Source organism: Lonchura striata, chromosome 11, assembly GCF_046129695.1.
Source record: "Lonchura striata isolate bLonStr1 chromosome 11, bLonStr1.mat, whole genome shotgun sequence".
NCBI classification, from domain to species: Eukaryota; Metazoa; Chordata; class Aves; order Passeriformes; family Estrildidae; genus Lonchura; species Lonchura striata.
The window spans coordinates 4,857,280-4,876,289 of NC_134613.1; the positions used below are offsets into that span (position 1 = coordinate 4,857,280).

Genomic DNA, 19,010 nt, shown 5'->3' on the forward strand with positions numbered 1-19,010 from the left:
ACTACAAAGACTTCTACAGACTGTGTAATAAACGAAGTCAAACTGGTATTATATTAAATGACTGGCATATGATGCTCTTGGATGATTTTGTTCTATGAATGTGAAATATTTAGGAAATTGCCCTCTTATGATTTTGACTGCATAGTGATAGTAGTTCACTTACTTAAATCACAGTACTACTACAGAAGGTCAATGCTGAGGTTGACAGGCTGTAAAATTTCTGTTTTAGAAATCTATTCTCCAAACTGGAAAACTGCTTTGCTTTTTTTTTTTTTTTTTTTTTTTTTTAAGTTCCCTTTTTTTCCTTCTTCCAGTATGCTGCTTTGCTGCTTTGGATATTTATCTGTTGATGTGGATAGACAAAGGAACCACAAAATGGGACGCTGAAAACTCCAAACAACTGTTTGTCCTTTTCTGTTTAGAGTATTGACAGGAATGAAAACACACCTCCATTTGTAGTAAGAAACACAAATTTAGAGAGGAATGGACTTTAAACTACAAATGTTTCCAAACAAATGCACATTTGACTGCAAGAAGAACCTGAATCTGCCTTGAAATATGTCAGTTATGGACTCAGATAAAGCTGACTCAAATACTAAATAGAGCTATCTGGCTTTATAGAAATTTGTTTTCATAGCTCAAGTCTAGTGTATCTATTTTTATTACACTGTAGTTGCCAGGACTTCAAGCCTTCTATTTGAAAACTTTCACTGTGAGACCAATTTTTTATTTTTAGTAGGACTCCCCAGATGATCAACAATGGAAAAAAAATTGGAAGCTCTTAACATAATAAAAAATTAAACCATAACTGAATGAATAGAAAGCACTTCCCTCTGCATGAAAAGCAGTCTGTCTAGTAGAAGTCACAACACAAAGAGCACCTTAAAATAATGATCATAAGGAAGTCATACTGCTTTGCCTGGTAGTAAAAGAAAAATTACTTCCCTTCACTAAAAACCCTTCCCAGTATTTTTCAAGTACCTGAGTGAGGAAACCTTCAGTTTTTCAAAATGTTTTTTTAAACAAAAAAGCCAAACACATATGCCTTTTCCTCAGCTAAAATCTTATTAAAGAGGAATATTAGAAATTACATTAAAAGTTAAGCATGTCATGACATCTTTGAGAACACTGGTGCCTCCAATGCAAACGACCCTAAAAGAGAGTGTTTAGGACACAAAAGGACTGACACAGCATGGCTGTGATTGAAACCCTGAACCTGACTTTGAGAGCTGCAGAGGTCACCTTCAGCCCCAAAAGCACAAGCTGAAGGCTCCAGGACCCAGCTGCAAAGCCCAGCCCCAGCCCAAGGCTCCCCCCAGGGCCCAGTGTCCACTGCCCCAGCCGGAGCATCCCGGGCACCAGCACTGCTGGCACGGCAGGCTGGTGCTGCTGCAGGAACCCTGGGCTGAGGAACTATGTGCTGCAGGAAACCCTGTGCTGCAGGAACCCTGTGCTGCAGGAACCATGTGCTGCAGGAACTCTGAGCTGCAGGAACACTGGGCTGCAGGAAACCCTGTGCTGCAGGAACCCTGTGCTGCAGGAAACCATGTGCTGCAGGAACTCTGAGCTGCAGGAACACTGGGCTGCAGGAAACCCTGTGCTGCAGGAACCCTGTGATGCAGGAACCCTGTGCTGCAGGAACCCTCTACTGCAGGAATCCTCTGCTGCAGGAACCCTCTGCTGCAGGAACCCTCTGCTGCAGTGCTCCTGCAGTGCCAAGTCCTCCTTGCAATGAATCACATCTGTTTGGGCTTGTGTGCCAGAACAGAAATATTTGAGCTGCAGAGACAAGACAACACGGTTTGCTGGCACTTCTGAGAGCCAGGTCGACTCTTTGGGAGCAGAGGGACTCAAAATGGCAGCAGCATCACACAGGGTTAAAAACGACCTCTCTGAAGATCCTGAGTAGGATTTTGGTCACACAGAGTAGGGAGGCTGCAGCATCCTCCCTCCAGCTGTGGCCAATCCCACAGAAACATCGCTGTATAATTATATAATACTTGTGACAGCATTGTCAGTTTTTAGATGTTCCAATTATAGTCAATAATTGCAAGAATGTTATAGAGCAGCTTTTCTCTAAAACCTTTCCTGACAAATTTTAACACTTCCTCCTGCTCATCAGCTGAACTGAGGGCACTGAGCTTCTCATCCTGAACCCTTATCCCAAAGTTGATCAAAACAGGGAACAAGCACAGAGAGAGAACACAGGGAGTACCTTCCCAAAATGCAGCATTCAGCTGAATCATACCCAAAAAGTGGGCACTGCAGGACCTACACATTCAAAGTCAGCTTCACATACTCAAAGAGCCTGTCCTGCTCTGCCAATACATCCTGAGATGCTACATATAAGCTGAGGAAACCAGGAGATTTTTAAGACCAATATATCTGAAATATTTTTTGAGTTTTGTGTCTGTGTTACTTTATAAACCAGTAAAAGAGGTCACAGAGTCCAGTGGCAAAAGCAGACAACAATCAAGGAAGCTAAAGGGGAATTTCCACTGTTTCTTGAATAGGGCATTTAGCTTATGACTGAAAAGAGTCATGGATAAGAATGGCTTAAACCTGAGCACTGGTTTAAGCAGGGAGACAGCTACCTTGGCATCCAAAGACAAGTCTGTATTAGAGAGTAGCTTTGTTGGCTTTAAAAAGGTTTAACTTGGGTACCACAATCATCTGACTAAGCTGATGTGAAGCTAACTTAGAATTAAAAATATCAGTGGCTAATGTGCCCTGGCAGGGTGCAAGGCCCACCCATTCAAATCAGTGCAATGGCAGCATAAGAACTACAAATGGAGTTTGCCTATGGACACACAAAATTCATGTCTTTGTCTTAAGACACTTCAGTTTCCCTTTTGCAAACGCATCCATCTGAGCTCTCAGGAATCCCAAGTGCTTCAAAACCAATGCTGACGGGATGAGTTTCCTGACTAAATGGAGAGATCCATGACTAAATGTGCCCTTGATAACTTCTGATCCTCTTTTCCATTTGCCTTACCTGGTTATCTGGGTTGTTTACAGTGAAGTAGCCCACACAAATGATGACTTCGTGCAGCAATCCTTCACAGGTATGCTGAGAGCAGTACCACAGCAGGGAGCTGATAATGTGCCTGAAGGCCAGGGACAGTCCTTCAGCTCCCACAATTGACTGAAAATAGACCAAGAAACAGAAATCACGCTTCAGCAGTATGTTCTAGAACTTGTGTGAATTGCATACACATCAACTGCACCCTTCTGGGGTGTTTTTGCAAAGTACAGACTATGTTCTTCCTTGTGAAATGCCACAATCAGATCTCTTTTTTCAGCTGCTTATTGTTCCCAACTGGAATATAATATTAAAAGCCACAGAGGCAGGAATAAATTCAAATTTTCAAGGGATGCAGGAAAAACTGCATTCTGCTTATTTGACATTCAGTTAGCATTAAGTTGTCCATTTCATTTGACATACATTACATGATCCAGGAATATTTATTAGTATCTCTTAGAAATAAGCAAAAGAAACCAAACCAGCTTCGTTTCTGCAACAGCGCAAAATGCATTTCTCATTAATAACTCATGCCCTGAATGGAATACAGTGATTAATAACAAATAATGACTTTTCAAACATTACAAAAAGTTTAGAAACATCCAAAAGGAGAGAACATTCAGCTGCAAAGCTTCTTGGGATGTTTTTTAAAAGTAGGCAAATAGCTGTAATGTGGAGATTCAGAATTAGATTTTATCTGTGCAGCCTACAGCCTCTATTTAATAAACATGTCAAACAGACAGAGCGACACAGGGTCAAAGGGGAAAACTAAAGCACAAGGAATGAGCATGACAGTCTCCTAACTCCAATGAAACAGCAATGCAGGCCTGAGAAGATCTCTTTCATTTCAGAATTTTCTTTATTTTCTACCTTGTAGCCTGTGGTAAATACATATACATTAATCCCAGGCTGTGGCATAGTTTAGTCCTGCTGAATTCCAAATACACCCAGCAAAAGCAGGATCCTTGACAATGAAATCAGGCTCAGCTGTGGATGCTTTCAATCTTGAACTTCAATCATTCTAGTAAATCAGTGTATTTTCAAAATTTAATCCTCAATATAGCCACTATTTACTGCTTTATGTCACGTAAATGCCATGTTCTCAGGTCCATCCTTATTTAATTAATGCTGTCTGTGCATGCTGTGACCCAGTACTCTGGGTTTAACCTCCTCTGATAACAACAGGTCAAAGGGCACCTGAGTTTGTGTATAGAAGTTAAACTAATTTTTCAAGGAAACTATGCTTCCTTTTTAGCCAGAATTAATATCAGCTCAGGACCCTGTGCTGTTTCTCACTACCATCTTTCAATTGTTTATACTGTCAAATTAAATGAAATATATATCCATGAGCCATCTGTGCTAATACAAACTTGAGAATACCAGACCTCTTCTGCTAATCAGAACCCCCTATTCCATAGTTCTACCAATTTGTGATAAAACTACTCCTTAGAGATAATGATCACACAGTGCATAAGGGAGGCTCTTCCCTCTGCTGTCTGCCAGCCTGCCATGGCCCATGGGGTCAGTGTCCAGCAAACTGCCTCAGGTGGATGTTATTTTTAACATGACAGAAACAAATCACATTAATGCATGGGAAGGGAGAGCTGCTGAGGCTACCCCAGGGTGCCTGTCCATCACAAACAACACCATGCCCACAGCCCAGCAAACAGCTGGACACTTCCTGAGCACAGCCCAGTGTCCATGAACTGAGAGAAGCAGCTCCCACTGCAGCTGGGGTTCTGACCACCCTTCATGCAATAGTTACTGACTTGCACCATTTTAGGTAGAACAGACTAACACAGACCATGGGTTTGGAAGTGAATGCTGACTGTTAATTATAAATGCTGGGATGTAACGGTGTGGGTAGAGGGGTAAATACAGACAGGGTAAGCAGGAGATGGTGTTTTAAAAATGAACAGTGGTTTCTTGGGATATCAGGGAGCAGCCCTCCAGACAGTGTGATTTGCTACAGCTCGCCTGCAAACTGTACCTGATCCAGCTCAAGCCTGACTCTGGCATACACCCTGTAACAGCCAGTCTCAAACCAAGAGGTGCTGAATGAGAGGTAGGAGGGAACTGCCTTGACTGACAGAAAGAAATGGAATCAGTAATGTGTGCAATGAGACTCCAGTCAATATCCTGCTTCTTTCCCTGTAAAGAAACCCTGACTGGGCTGGTGCTACAGATGAACACTGCTGCACACAGAAGTCTTGCTGTTGTTATTATAGATGATACCAAATGTACTAAAAGTCCATGGGAAGAAACACCAACTGAACAAGCCACACTAAATTCCTGTGAAAAGCTCTTGCTGAGTTTAATGCATTTCAGATGGAGAGTGTGATAAAACATACTACAAATTACACATTAAATTAAAAAGAAACCTTTTCTGTTGAATTGTCTAAGAGTGAGGCTGCTGTGTTTTCAAAGCAATGCCTTCTGACAGGTATTTTATAATAACAATACAACTTTACTAACTTACCTGAGAAATATACCAGTATTTGCACAGCAAAATCATTAATTTACACTTGAACTCTGTTCACAGACAAAGGTACGCAGTCCTCAGGACTCAAAATGCAGCTCTTTTTTTTAATTTAATAAAAATTATGAAAACATATTTCCAATTCTTGGTCAACAAAATTTTACTTGCTAAAAAAATTATATCAAGCGATAATCAGTTTCAGCTGCACAATCTTAAATCAAATGGCCCCTGAAAGCACTGGAAAATGTAATATGTGGTTATAATACAAGCAAATCCTTTCACATAAGAAAAAGTGGTATTTTGTCCTTTTGACTAAGATTTTTCTTTTTACACTTTTGGGGCTTAATAAATATAAAAAGTACTATACTAGAAACAAGTAAAAAAGAAGTTAGAAAACATAATGGTTTGGATTCAGCATTTATCGTATTCTAAATTTTCACTTTTTGGTTAAATTCATCAGTTATATCTATATGGTAGATATAACAACAGATACAAATTTTATGCATGAAACCTAACATTTAAAAATTCCTTCAATAATCAAGATCTTAAAGACAAAACTTAGTCCAAAGATATAATCAATAATTAACATTATCCCACCAAGAGAAGTTTTAAAACATCTGTTACCTGGAAGGCAGGCAGGTCAAGAACAGCAAAACTATTGAAGAAACGCAAACTCTGGATGGCGACCTGGACTGTGCTGGCAGCATAGCTGTCTTTGGGGCTGGCTGTGTTTGGATCCGCGATGGTGCCGTGGAAAAGGACACAGTAGAGCATGTGCAGGACCCCCACCAGATCCGTGGCCTGCAGAGCTGCCGTGAGTCCCGTGGGGTCCTGGCGGGCGCTGTCAAACACGCTGCAGGACCTGCCGAGGAACAGCGAGTGCTGAGAGCGAGGAGCACCCGAGAAGCCAAAGGCTAGAGAAACACTGAGCTGGCAACCAGGGAAAGCCTGCTGCCTGAAGTGCCAGGAAACCACAGCACTTCCAGAAAATACTTGCAATAATTAGGGCACCATCTCAAGCTCTTTCTAATTGCAGTGCAGCTGTATCATTCAGGATTTTGCTTCACATCCTGTGCCTGTGCTCCTGCTACCAGCACGGAGCCTGGGGACACTGTGGGAGCACGAAGGGGCTCCATGCAAGCCCTGCCTCGGGTCAGCAGCCTGCTCTCACCTTTGCTGCTTGCAGTAGCAGCCAGCAGCAGTGGGAGAACTGCCTGGAGCCTCTCCCGCCGCAATGATGGGCTGCAGGCACTGGAACAAACTGCCTACCTAAGTAGTGAAATAAGTTACTGGGAACAGATGATGTTAATCAAACGGTTCTGCAGGAATTGAAGCATGAAGCGTGGAGCAGTAGGAAAACACACTGCTTCTTACTCCAGTCAAATGCTGTTATGGGAGACTGCAGCAGGGCAGCAAAGCACAGGTAAGTGTACACAGGAAACTGGGTTTCTTTGCCATCTCTTGGGTGTTCACATAAAATAATGGAGAAGGTTTTTGGTTATCTAGGATATCAGCACAGGCAGGCAAATAACTCAGACTGCCCTTTCCATTCTCACACCCAGATTTCATTCAAAAGAAACACTAAAATAATAAAACACAGCAAACAGCAACAATGAAAATATGCTACATCAAGGTTTTGTTTTTTACCAATCTACTATGTTTCCATCTTAAAAAAAAAAGGAAAAAAAAGGAAAAAAGAGAAGTGTCAATATCTAAAGAGACTACAAAGATTGAGTGTATATATAATTCCTTGTTATAATTAAAGAAATATATGACAAATTATATGAGAAAATATGATAAAAGGACAACTTAAAGAGGGTATTTTTCCCTTTTATAACTACTAAAAGCAAAGGAAATTGAAGTGAAAACCAGAACTATTTTCTAAAATAATCTGTAAGTTTGAAGACCTCAGTTTAAGACAGCAAAGACCAGATACTCAGAGGGCTCAGAATATTCCTGTTGAGCAGAACCAGAAAGGAGCTTTCCCTTGACTAGAACAGCTCTCAATAATCTCTCCTGTATTTGTACCAGGAGCACCCTGCACCCTCTCTTACAAACACTGGCTCCAGTGACATTTCCAACACAGATTCTAGGCAGGCTGACTAATTCTGCTCTTTACAGTCACAGACGGACTTCTTCAACAGAGAAACTAAACCATGAGCTCAGCAACGACCAAGTTTTGGCAACCACCACCTTGTTCTGTCATTTTCACTCTTCCTAGTGAAGCAAATTAAGCAGGCAAGAAAGCACCATCTTACCCAAACCAATGTCTGTCCATGAGAATTTCTGTCTGTTAGCAGCACTCCATCACTTCCTTGGACCACAGGGAGGGAAAGAGGCAGAGCATGATGATGAAGCTCCATTCCCCAGGTCCCAGAGCAGCCCTGAGCTCAGCTGAGTATGACAGGACAGTATTGGGCTGTACACAACTTGCTCTACTGGCACTCATCTGTTTCCACCACTGTCCCCACACATCTTTACCTTTACAAAGCAGTAGATCAGATGATGGAAGGGGTGATCTCATCTGAAATTTGCACTCATGGGTACCATGGCTGAGTGATTTCTATTTATAGTCTGTGAATATTCAATGCTGCTGAAAAAACTATTCAGTGCTGTACCCTCTGCTGCTACCTCCAGGATCAATGTCGCAGACCTACTTCAGGGACACCTATGCTGACAAAAACCACTCCAAACTGCAAAAGTAGTCCACAAATCTCTGACAGAAGAATCAGATCTTTAGTAAAACACAGTAAGAACAAAAGCAACACAGTTGTGAATGTTTTCCTTAAGACCCTAAGATTTACTCCACAAAGAATAAAAAGTGGAAAAAAGTACTAGAGTTCTAAGTGGGGCTACACTGCACAACAGTTTATGGTAGGGCTTTGCTATCCCTATGCCTGGAATCCATGCCCCAAATCTTCATTTTGAAGCTCTGTGGTGTCTGAGTGTGTGTGAAGTCAGCACAGACACTTCCTGAGCCATCACCTGGCTGTGCCAGCTGTGCCTTTGGCAGATCCCTGCTGCAAAGTTCCAGGTGTGTTGGCACATCAGCCTGGCTGGGAGGGAGGCACAGACCTGATGGCTGCAGGAGGAGGGAGAGCTGGCAGCTCTGGGACCACCCTGTGCACAGCCCTGCTCTGTGGGTCTGGGCTCCCTGGTATTCCTCACTCCAAAATACCTTCTGATGTCCAAGAATTTATTCTGCAGGATGCAGTAGCCAAAATGTGCTAACCATCACTTAGCCATCACTTAGTTACACTCGACTAACTAGAATGTTTATTGCCACAGGATCACATGAGAGCACAGCTTCTCCTGCCAACTAGTATTTCCTAACTTAACTCTTCACTACTTCAGCTGTACAAAACAGAAAAGTACACTCACAGTCAAATGATAACCCCAAATTAATTACTACATATGAACCTCACAGAATTTTTTCTGACTCTGTGCAATCAGCAGATTGACCAATTTTACCAAAGGTTAAAGTTAGCTTGCTTTCAACTCTCACTCCATCATTATTTTTAAACAATTCCATATGAGAAAGCTTACATTGCTGGATGAAATCCTTTTACTGTTTTGTGCTGTTCTGGGGCAGAGAATCAATCAAAATATACATTAAAAAGTCAACTGTAAAATAACTAAATGCAAGCATTAGTTTTTTCACAGAAAATATGTTTTGAAGTTTGTACAGAACAAAACTGTTAAAGAGAAATTAAAAATCTGTCTTCTAGATTTGATGGATTGAAGGAAATGCTACAAAGAATTTATTTTGGATGTTGTCTGTACTACAATTAACTGTTTGTGAACAGAACACTGGCTCCTATTGAATTGAACTTCTGGTTCCACCACTTTAAGCCTAAATGTTTATAACAAAAGGTAAAAGAAGTTACTTGTACTTGCTGTGGGTTTTATAATAGAAAAAAAAGCTTTATGAAATTATGTAAAATAAAGCATGAACCTCTGCCTCTACTGCTCTGAATGATTTTTCTCAATTCTGCACAACACTGGGTTTCATACATTTAGCAGATTTTTAGTTCACCTCAAAACATAAGCCCAATGAAAATTCACTTCTTTTGGGACAGATTGAAGCAAAAACCCCCAGAAACCTTCATAATATAAGATAACAATGTCACACCAGAAAATCAGACTTTACATAACTGAAGAGATCAGATTCCTAGAGCTGCAATTCCTCTTAATTCTCCTATTTAAAGAAACTTTGAGTCTGTAACAGTTGCAAAAGTAAAATATTCACTATGGAGAAAACCTCTTCAATAAATCCCTGAAGGGAAGCAAGACCCACTGGATTTTTCACATTGGCTGATAGAGCTGGGAAAACAAACAAGCTTTCAAACTTTACCAGTCACAATAATTATGTGCTAAATATAAACACAGAAAAACAGACAAATATTTATATTATGGTCAAACAACCTGCATGATCTTAAAAAAAATATATATATATTTAATGAAATGCACAGAATTTTCATTATGGGCTGCCACTGTGATTTTTAGCTTGGCCATCAAGGGGTCTCAGGAATTGGTATATGATCTGTGACTTACAAAAAGAGTTTAAGAATTAAAAAATGTGGATATATACATCACAAGAAAGAAAGAAAGATACTAAACAGTGTTACTTGGTTGCTTAAAATACACCACTATTTATTAGAAACAGGAATTCAATACAGCTTGATAAGAAACAGCATACTCTGAAGAACAAGTATAAAACTACAATTTCTCCAAGCTTCAATATGAGCAAACTGTTTATATCTGAAAATATATTGTTTTAAAAACTGGCTGAGCTAACAAGCAGACAAGCCTCTCTAAGAGTATACATTATAATGTTTGTATATTTGAAACATATACTCCTGATTAAAAACATGGAGTAAAATGAAAACATGAGTTTCCAAGAGGCTTAGAATATAATCTGTTGGGGTTTTTTATTATTAGGATTTAAAAACTATCATCAGTACTTTTTGCTTCTAAATTATTTTATTTAGAAAGAGATGTCAAAATAAAGAGGCAAAATAATAATAAAAGATGAAGCACCTGTCAGACCTTGCTACAATTCCCACTGTCAAGCAGGGATTGCAGTGCTGCACAGAAGTGATGAACTGAAGCCTTCCAGTAATTTCAGACACAAGTTAGAGTCAGTTTAACAACACTTGCTGGAGCTGCTGTACCTTGGAAGTGCTGAGAAGCAAAACCAAGGTTGAGACAGACTTGCATCTGACCCCCCATCCAGCAGCCAAAGCAGACATTATCTTAATGACTGTAATAAAACTCAGCCCAGCCCACTTCTGTGTGGATCTGGGACATGACAGGCACTGTTTCCCTGCTCAGACCCTCCATCTGCAGCTTTCTGCCACTGCATCTGGGAACCACAGCTTCATTAGCTGCTGACACACATTTATATACCCTACCACTGCTTTGGGACAGAACAGCAACAATTTAATTACTGCACCGCTCTGACACTGTGGTAATGAGAAAGCTTGAAGGCAATTCTTAAATAGAGGAAAGTGCAAAATTTTCTCACCTTGCAACACCTGGTGTTCCAAGGACCTACATAATTTGTGTTACTGTTATTTGCAATATTCCCTTATGCACAATGCAGTATTCTCCTTGTATCTGTGTTATTGCTCTCTACTCTACTGCTCCTGGGGAGAACATTCTGCCTCAGTGACTGACTCCTACCCTGCAGTACTGCCCTGGGTTTCCCCCTGCTCCTTGCATTAAGGAACATTTCTGTGTCAGTGGGAGTTTATTTACTCACACTCATGGGCAGAAGTGAACCAAGGCATTAACTCTAGCCCTTCACAGAGCAACAATTAAACTTCTGGGACAGGAACCTGAGGTCCAGGGAAATAGGGAAAAGGGGATCTAGGCTGGATGAACACTGGGCACTACAGAAGACAGGAACATAAGCAAAACCTTTGCTGTGCTGATAAAGGACCAGCCATGGAGATTCTCACTTAGTGCTCCCCCCCTGCTTTTAGGGAAGGCTGAGCTGAGGCAGCAGGGCCATGCTTTTATTAATGCTCCTTGCATTCCAAGCCTGCTCATTGTTTTTTGTCCTGTGGGTACAAGCCAAGCACATTCCATGTGTGTAGTCAGGACCTGAGGGCCCAAAATAGGCCTTGGATCTCTCATACTTACAATGAGACACCCTGGAAAACAGGGCTGTCATCTTGAACATTGCTACTGGACATCTGCAGTTCCACACGGATTTCAAGAGGTCTATATGGCCACACTACCCCATATAAAATGTATTTAATATTTTGCTTTATTTCAGGATAATAAAAATGTATCTGTTTTCAATTGTGGCTACTGTTACTCCTAATGGTGAGCAAAAACCAGTTAAGCATTACCAGGACCACAATTTTCAAGGCTAAGTATCAAATGCCAGGATCATCTGCTCAGCAGAGAGCTCAATAATCAGACATGCTGCATTTTCTGATTTCTCCCTACAAACAATAAGGGACAATGCCCTGTTTTCAGCTCTCATACATCTTTTTTTTATTTAAACTCATCAGGGAGGAAGGGGCTCTCACCTCCACTGTTAGCTATAGATGCAAAACAGCATTATTAAAATAGGACTTCCAGTTGGAGGTCTCAAGTCACTCTCAAAGATTCTCACTGTGTAAGAAAAGAGGACATAAAGTGTCAAAATAAGCTTGAAACAGGGTAACAAGTTATTACGGTTTTCAACAATTGATCTTTGATATGTATTCCACAGTGTTTGGAAAATGTGCTATTCCATCCACAGCAAAATTTCAATTAAAAGATCAATAAAGCGTTTATTAGCCAGTATCAAAAATGGTAATTTGAAAAGTAATATCAATATCAAAGTTAAATCTTTTTTAAAGACCTTGATCATTAATGGAAAGAAAATCCCTCTCTTATAATAGGGTATGTTTATAACATATGCTCAGAATAGATTCTCTTATTTTAATAACATTTTATGATTTGAAAATTGAAAATCCTCCAATTTATGTTTCTACATTAGTAAGACCTTTCTTTACTGTATCTTACTCCATGATTTTGGACTTTTTTTTCCTAAAGTCTATCACAGTAATAAAAGAAGTCTCTTATTTCACGTCTTAAAATTTTACCATCTACATTATATCAACCAGAGACCTCATTTAAAACATAATGTTGATTTATATATATGTATATATAAAATAATTTGAGGTGATTCTCTAATAATCACTATTGTTGTGACACCTTGCCTGACATAGAGGCACATGCAGAGAGGGACTTGACTGAGATCTCTTCAGTGCCTACAGAATTATTACCATGAAGGAACTGTCCAAATACACACTGGGTATGAATTCAGAGCTTGGTTTAGAAATACCCTGCTGAATTTGGAGTTTTATGACATGTGCTTTTGAGGAAGGCAGGAAGACAGCTCTTCCTACCTCAGAGCTCCAGAAATGGCCCAACATACTCTGTACTCACAGAACTGGATCTTTTAAGAACTTCAGGCCCTCTGGGGATATGGTAATTACAGTTGCAGTACAGCTCCCAACAACCTGGTGAGATCTGAATGCACAGGAGAAGAATCCCACAGCTCACAGAGGATTTCCCAGTTGTGCTGGGCTGGTTTGAGCCCTGAGCTGGTCCTGGTACCCCACCCAGTATTTACTGTCCTGTGTCAGCTTCCCACTATGCCACTCACTGCTGCACACAGACCAGACAGCACTCTACCACAGTACTCTCATGAATTTAATATGGAATTACAACTTTCTGTGTGAAAGTTGTCACCAAGAACAGATAACAGCCTGATAAAGCTCTACTGAAAAAAAACCCAACAGATTAATTTTATATCCCCATCCTCTGGTTACCACTAAGGAGTATAAAGAAGTTTCCAACCTGGAACCATCTTAAATGGGAGGATATATGAAAAGAACATTTCAAAATTGCTCTCGCAACAATGGCAAAAGCCTGCCATTAATTTGGCAAAGCTTCTTTTCATGCTGCAGTGTCAGAGCACTTGAAATTCTTCCTGGGCTCCTCAAACTTCAGTAACAACCTCAGACTTTGGCTGATCAGAGTGGGTGGGATGGACAGAGGGCTGTAACAGGCAGGCTGGTTTGGTGCTCAAGCCTGTGTCAGCTGAGCTGGAGAATGAGAAAAGCTCACTGGAAAGGCTGCAATGACACCACCACCATTCACCAGGAATGAAAGAGGCATCTGTATTTCTCACAGAGAGGCTACCTTTTGTGCTGCAAATCAGGTATCACACATAATGTATTACTGTAGTGTGACATATTTAAGAATTCAATAAATTTGAGCTCTGTTTCTGCCACCTTAATCTGTCTTTGGCAATACATTTTTTTTAAAATCACCTCCAGCACTGAGGACTTCTGTAACAAGACAGAATTACATTCTGCATACACTGCATAAATGACCAGGGGGTTCAGGTGATGAAAGACATGTGATTTAAATTGCTCTTCTAATCAGTTACATCAAGGCTTTTGATCTTGAAGTGAAAGACAACAATTTTGAAATCTCCAGGTTCATTCCTCTCATTTCTTTTCATGCTCAAATGAACAATCTAACCTGCAATCATGAACATCCAGCACCTTTGGATAAAATCCAGAGCATTGCTGTTTATGGAGGTTGTAGATCAGATACTTCTTGGTGTAACTGTGAAGAAAAACACTCAACCCACCAAAATTATTCTGGTGCTACAAAGAACAGATGTTCTTGATGCATGTACGTTTGCAGTGCTGTATTATTTTGGGGGTGCAAAGATGTCTAATGTTTTGGTGAAGTGTGTGCCTGCTACAGAAATTTCAAGTCTTACTCGCTCTGAGCTAGAACTATTATTCCAGTAACAGAAGGGTGATGTTCTTATTATTTTATTTAGTGAGTATTTGACTTCTGGCAGTGCTTTGCTGGAATTTAAAATGCCAAGTTGGCAGCTTTCAGAAAGGGAAATTTCAGTAAGTTGGGATGGTCTCTTTGGGCTCATATTTCTTGCAGCTCTTTTTCCATCTGTTTGTGTCCCTGGCTACCAGCAACAGCTCTTACCTACAGCTTTGTTTCTTATGTTATATTTTATTAGCTCTAGTTTTTCAACCCTAGCATCATTTTACCTTTCAGGAACACATTGTAAAGTGCTCTTAGCCTTGATTTTTCCTGAAATGTGTAACAGTAACGGTGTGGTAGGTTCTAGTAAGTGCAGCTCAAAGCTCTGAAATTTTGACTCTCACATGAGTGTCAGGCTGTCCTACAATGCAGACCACAGAAGTCCAGATTTGCTGGCAGGCACACACCCTCATGCACATTTCCCACAACCTTGGTTAGGTTACAACAACAAGCATTTTGCATTAGAAAATTCCTTCACAAATCTAGTAATAGCTTTCTTTATGGAAAACAGAATTTCCTTACTGACAGTGGTAATTTAAAGAACAAGAGCTGAATTAGACTGCTCTCGAGACAAATCATAGAGACAAATAAATTAACAGTTGATTTTAGCTGATAATAAAATACCTCTTGAAGTCCTTGAGACTGGACACCTCAAGCTATCAGCGATAACAGCCTGTGTGGAATGATGAGTAAAGGAGGCAAAGTTTGCAATTCTGATGGCTTATAAGAAGCAGGCTCAGCGCAGGTAATTCATTACAGGATGCTGGTAAGAGACTGAGCAGAGGGAATCTCCAGCACTGTTTCTGTCCCTGTGTGTCTCACAGAGGGCCAGCTCTGGCTGGCAGCCTCAGCAGGAGGCCCTGCCTGAGCTGACAGAGGCAGTGCACTCACCTTCCACTGACAGCCCAGCACAGCTGGCACATCCCATGCAGCACTGCCGTGGCGTTCTGCAGGAAACTTGCAATACTGGGGTTCTCATCAACAGGGCCTTGAACAGACAGGAAACAGCAACACAGCTTGTCCACCAGTCCCGTGTTCACCACGTAACTACAAACAGAGGAAAAGGTGTATTACAAAAAATAGTTCCACAACAGTTTTAGCAACTTTGCAAAGAAGTAATTTTTGCTTCTTGGCTATCAAACCACTCAAAAAGCAGGTTGTGATCACTTAAATACTCTTTCTGAAAGGGTTCAATAGAACAATTCCAATTACAATAACTTCAGATCTGTCTCTCTGTGACTATCAGTAGTTTTTGTTACGAGATATGGGAGTTGTAGGATAATTTTTATTATTCTGTACAAGAAAGATCAGTGTGTTTATTTTAGCATACTGCCAGGAGGACAATGGAATTTTGCCATAGTTAGATGATTTATTATATTCTTGATAACTCTGCAACAGCACAATTTCTTTTTAGCATGAAGAGGTAAACTCTGTAGAACACACTAATTCAAGAAGACAATGATGTTCCCCAGACAATGTTTTATAGCAATTCATACATCATAGCAACCACTGGCCAATTGTTGGGCTTTGCTCCCCTCTTATAAATACATACATGCAACAGCTCAGGGACTAATAGAATATGAACAACCTTCTAATATCAGTATAGAAGGATCAGGATCAAAAAACCTCCTCAAAACTCAAGCAAATTCAATATAGAAAAAAAAATCTAGTGACTTTTTTTAAAAACTGAAAACTCCCTTCTTTTTTATTAGGGTTAACCAGATCATCATTGCTGATCCTCAGATTACAACTGCTGAAGTTCCTTCTCTGAATTTCTAATAGCTTGGAAATATATTTTGAAAATATCTGCTCTTCACCCTTGTACCAAGATCTCCCTGTCCCCAGCAGATTCTCTCACACTTTGATCATTATCAACTCCACTTAAACCATGCACATATGTATTTTTTCCAAGTCACTTTGCTGATATCACCTCACTTTACCTACTTTCTTTTTCTACCATAACCATTCAGCTTCTCAGACTTTAGCCCTTCTCAACCACCATATTCTGCTGACTTAGGTGAGATCAACACTCTATGTGAACACAAAGGTTCACTGTAATCACCTTCCTTTCTTTCCCTTCAAATTTTCTTTCTATTTTCCTCCACTCCTATGAAGTGGGAGAAACCTCTTGCCAAAATCAGAACTGCTGTTTTATCCTGTGCCTCCACCTCACTGAAAAGACATGGGGAAGCAATTGCCTTCAGACACAAACAAATGATCCACTGTTCCTACCCTGACTGCCCCCACCAACCTCCTGCTCCTGAGATCACTGTCCCACCAGCTGCTCCCCAAGTGCCCTTGGCAGAGATGGCTCTAAGAACAGAGGCTCCTGGAGAAGGGGACGCCACTGGCTTTAAGTTTACACCATGGCTAGACCTCCCTACCTTGACTTGACAGGGAACATTATTAAATAATACTGATTTTAGTCAATAAACACTATTGATTAGATAATGCTCCTCACAGAAGTAAAACTGTTTATTAAAAATAACTATTCCCTCACAACATGTCCTACAGTCTGATTTTGAAAGAACAGGTGGTTTTGACATAGGAGAAGAAAACCTCATCCTTTTTCAGACACTGCTGCTGCTCAAAGACAGATTTCTCTGCCAGTGTCCACCCTAGTGACACAAAGCTTTTGGAAGAAGAAAAGGAATTAAAAATAAAAATACACTGGATATAAAGTAAGAAGTCAAATGCAGCATGGAAGATTTTTAAAGCTGCTGAAATACAGCAGTTAAAAACACGTAAAGATGCACAAAGATTATTAAGTGCACACTCATTGTGCAGATAAATTTGTTCTATTTAGCAACATGAGAGGTTACTAGCATTAAGTTTCTTGCTGATTTTGATCCAAGCAATCCACCCGATCACACAGGTGATAAACAAGTTCTCCTGCATTAGTGGAATAATTCCAGGAACAGAGTTGGGTGTTAGATACATCACAGTCACAGAGAAATGCTGAGTGCTGGAAACACCTCTGAGAAATAGGAGGGAAGAGGAAGAACTAAATAAAATAGAGCTAATACTGATAGATGGTGGCTCTCAAAAAGGCACAACCTTTCTCATCAGCATTCTCTTCCCTAGCAGCATCTCTACAGTGTGACACCTGCAAACTGTGTCCACTGTCCCCCTCCTTCCCACTCACACCTAGGCACAGAGCAGCTGCTCTTCTGGCAGAGAGGAAATGGATGAGAGCTTTCAGTCTGCTGGGCTATTCTTCACTGGCATCCAGAGACAACAGAAAGATGCATGGAGAACTCCTTTCCGTGAGGAACTGAGCACACAGACAAGTGGAATGTCAAAGCTCTCTAATCTATTGCCTCCATCTCTTTTTACCCACAGAAGCACAGTTGAAATAACATGGCTACCCTTTTGATACCCAGACAGCACATAGATAATTGGTGTTTATACATCAGGGCTAATAGTCCCAAACACAAAAAAAAAAAAAAAAAAAAAAAAAAAAAAAAAAAAAATTCAGTGTTCCTCTTTCTTCCCCCATCCTCCTAAAACTCTCACTTAATCAACTCCCCATGACATATGATACAATGACCTGGAGGTGAAAGATTCTCATTAATGACAGAATTTGTCTGTTTTTGACTGGTTTAAAATGCCCTCTCTCTTTTTTTCCTAATTGCACCATTACCTTGTCATCATGCCTTTCATTCCCCATTTATAACCAGATCCCCTAAAGTGCCTGAGGTGAGGGACCTGCTCAGATTCTCATGTCTCTCCTTATCTTGAGGGTCTGCCTGTGCTGGGCCCAGTCAGTGTCAGATGTCTGCTCAGCACAGACCTCCCACCCTCTCATTCATAAATTGCAGAATACAACATCCTGAAATTTCACACTCTATCAAAACCTGTTCGGGGAGAAGGAGAGTTATATGAGAACACAGAAGTTTTAGAGGTCACTGGTATCTATGACAACTACTTGTTTTGCTTTCCTCCTCCAGATGTCCTCTTTGTCTCCATCAGCATCATACCAGACTTTGAAACATCTGAAGGCTCACTGTGACATGTTTTCAGTAGCATATAAAGAACTTCATTTCTTCAGAGGGCTGAAGACACAGTGGTGACTACTTATATGATAATTTATTTATAACTATTTATATAGTTTACCAGTGAAACTGTACACTTTTAGCAAGTCTAGTATACTGCTGGATATATATTAGTTTAATATATTTAAAATATGTATTAAGGTATGTACTAATATATTTAGGTTCAGCTATCAAAATGCAGCGACATGATAAGATCAGATTCTAGGAATGACTGGGTGATTTTTATAATAGGAAATGTATATTTTATGACAAGTTTATATAAATGCATGTATGACATGAGAGACCACAGGCAATAGGCACACATGGCTGACATAGAAAACTGAGAGAAAAATATATGGAAGGTAGCTCCTAGGTAATCAGGAGAGAAAATTAATGGAAAGGACATAAAAAACAAGTCCAAAAATAAAAGAATCTTGGGTTTCTGTATTTCTTTGTCTGTAGTTTTTTGAAGAACTTTTTTGATTGAAAATACCATTTTCAGTAGTCTTCTTGACTACTCAAACAAAGTAGTCTCACTGCTTTACGGTTAAAGCAGTTTGTTCCTCTCTTAAATCAATGCAATTTGCTTTCTCTCTCATAAGGAATGAGA

At 40.3% G+C, this 19,010-nt stretch overlaps 1 protein-coding gene across 2 annotated transcripts in view; it reads right to left on the reverse strand.

Annotated features, from left to right (window-relative positions):
- Positions 1-19,010, reverse strand: part of SCAPER (S-phase cyclin A associated protein in the ER) — a 134,849-nt gene that overhangs the window by 16,603 nt on the left and 99,236 nt on the right. For both annotated transcript variants that reach the window (XM_021543407.3, XM_021543406.3), the window contains exons 27-29: positions 15,258-15,413; positions 6,126-6,363; positions 2,996-3,145 (exon numbers count right to left, since the gene is read on the reverse strand). In XM_021543407.3, coding sequence (XP_021399082.2) covers positions 2,996-3,145; positions 6,126-6,363; positions 15,258-15,413 — 544 coding nt within the window. The remainder of the gene's footprint in view (positions 1-2,995; positions 3,146-6,125; positions 6,364-15,257; positions 15,414-19,010) is intronic.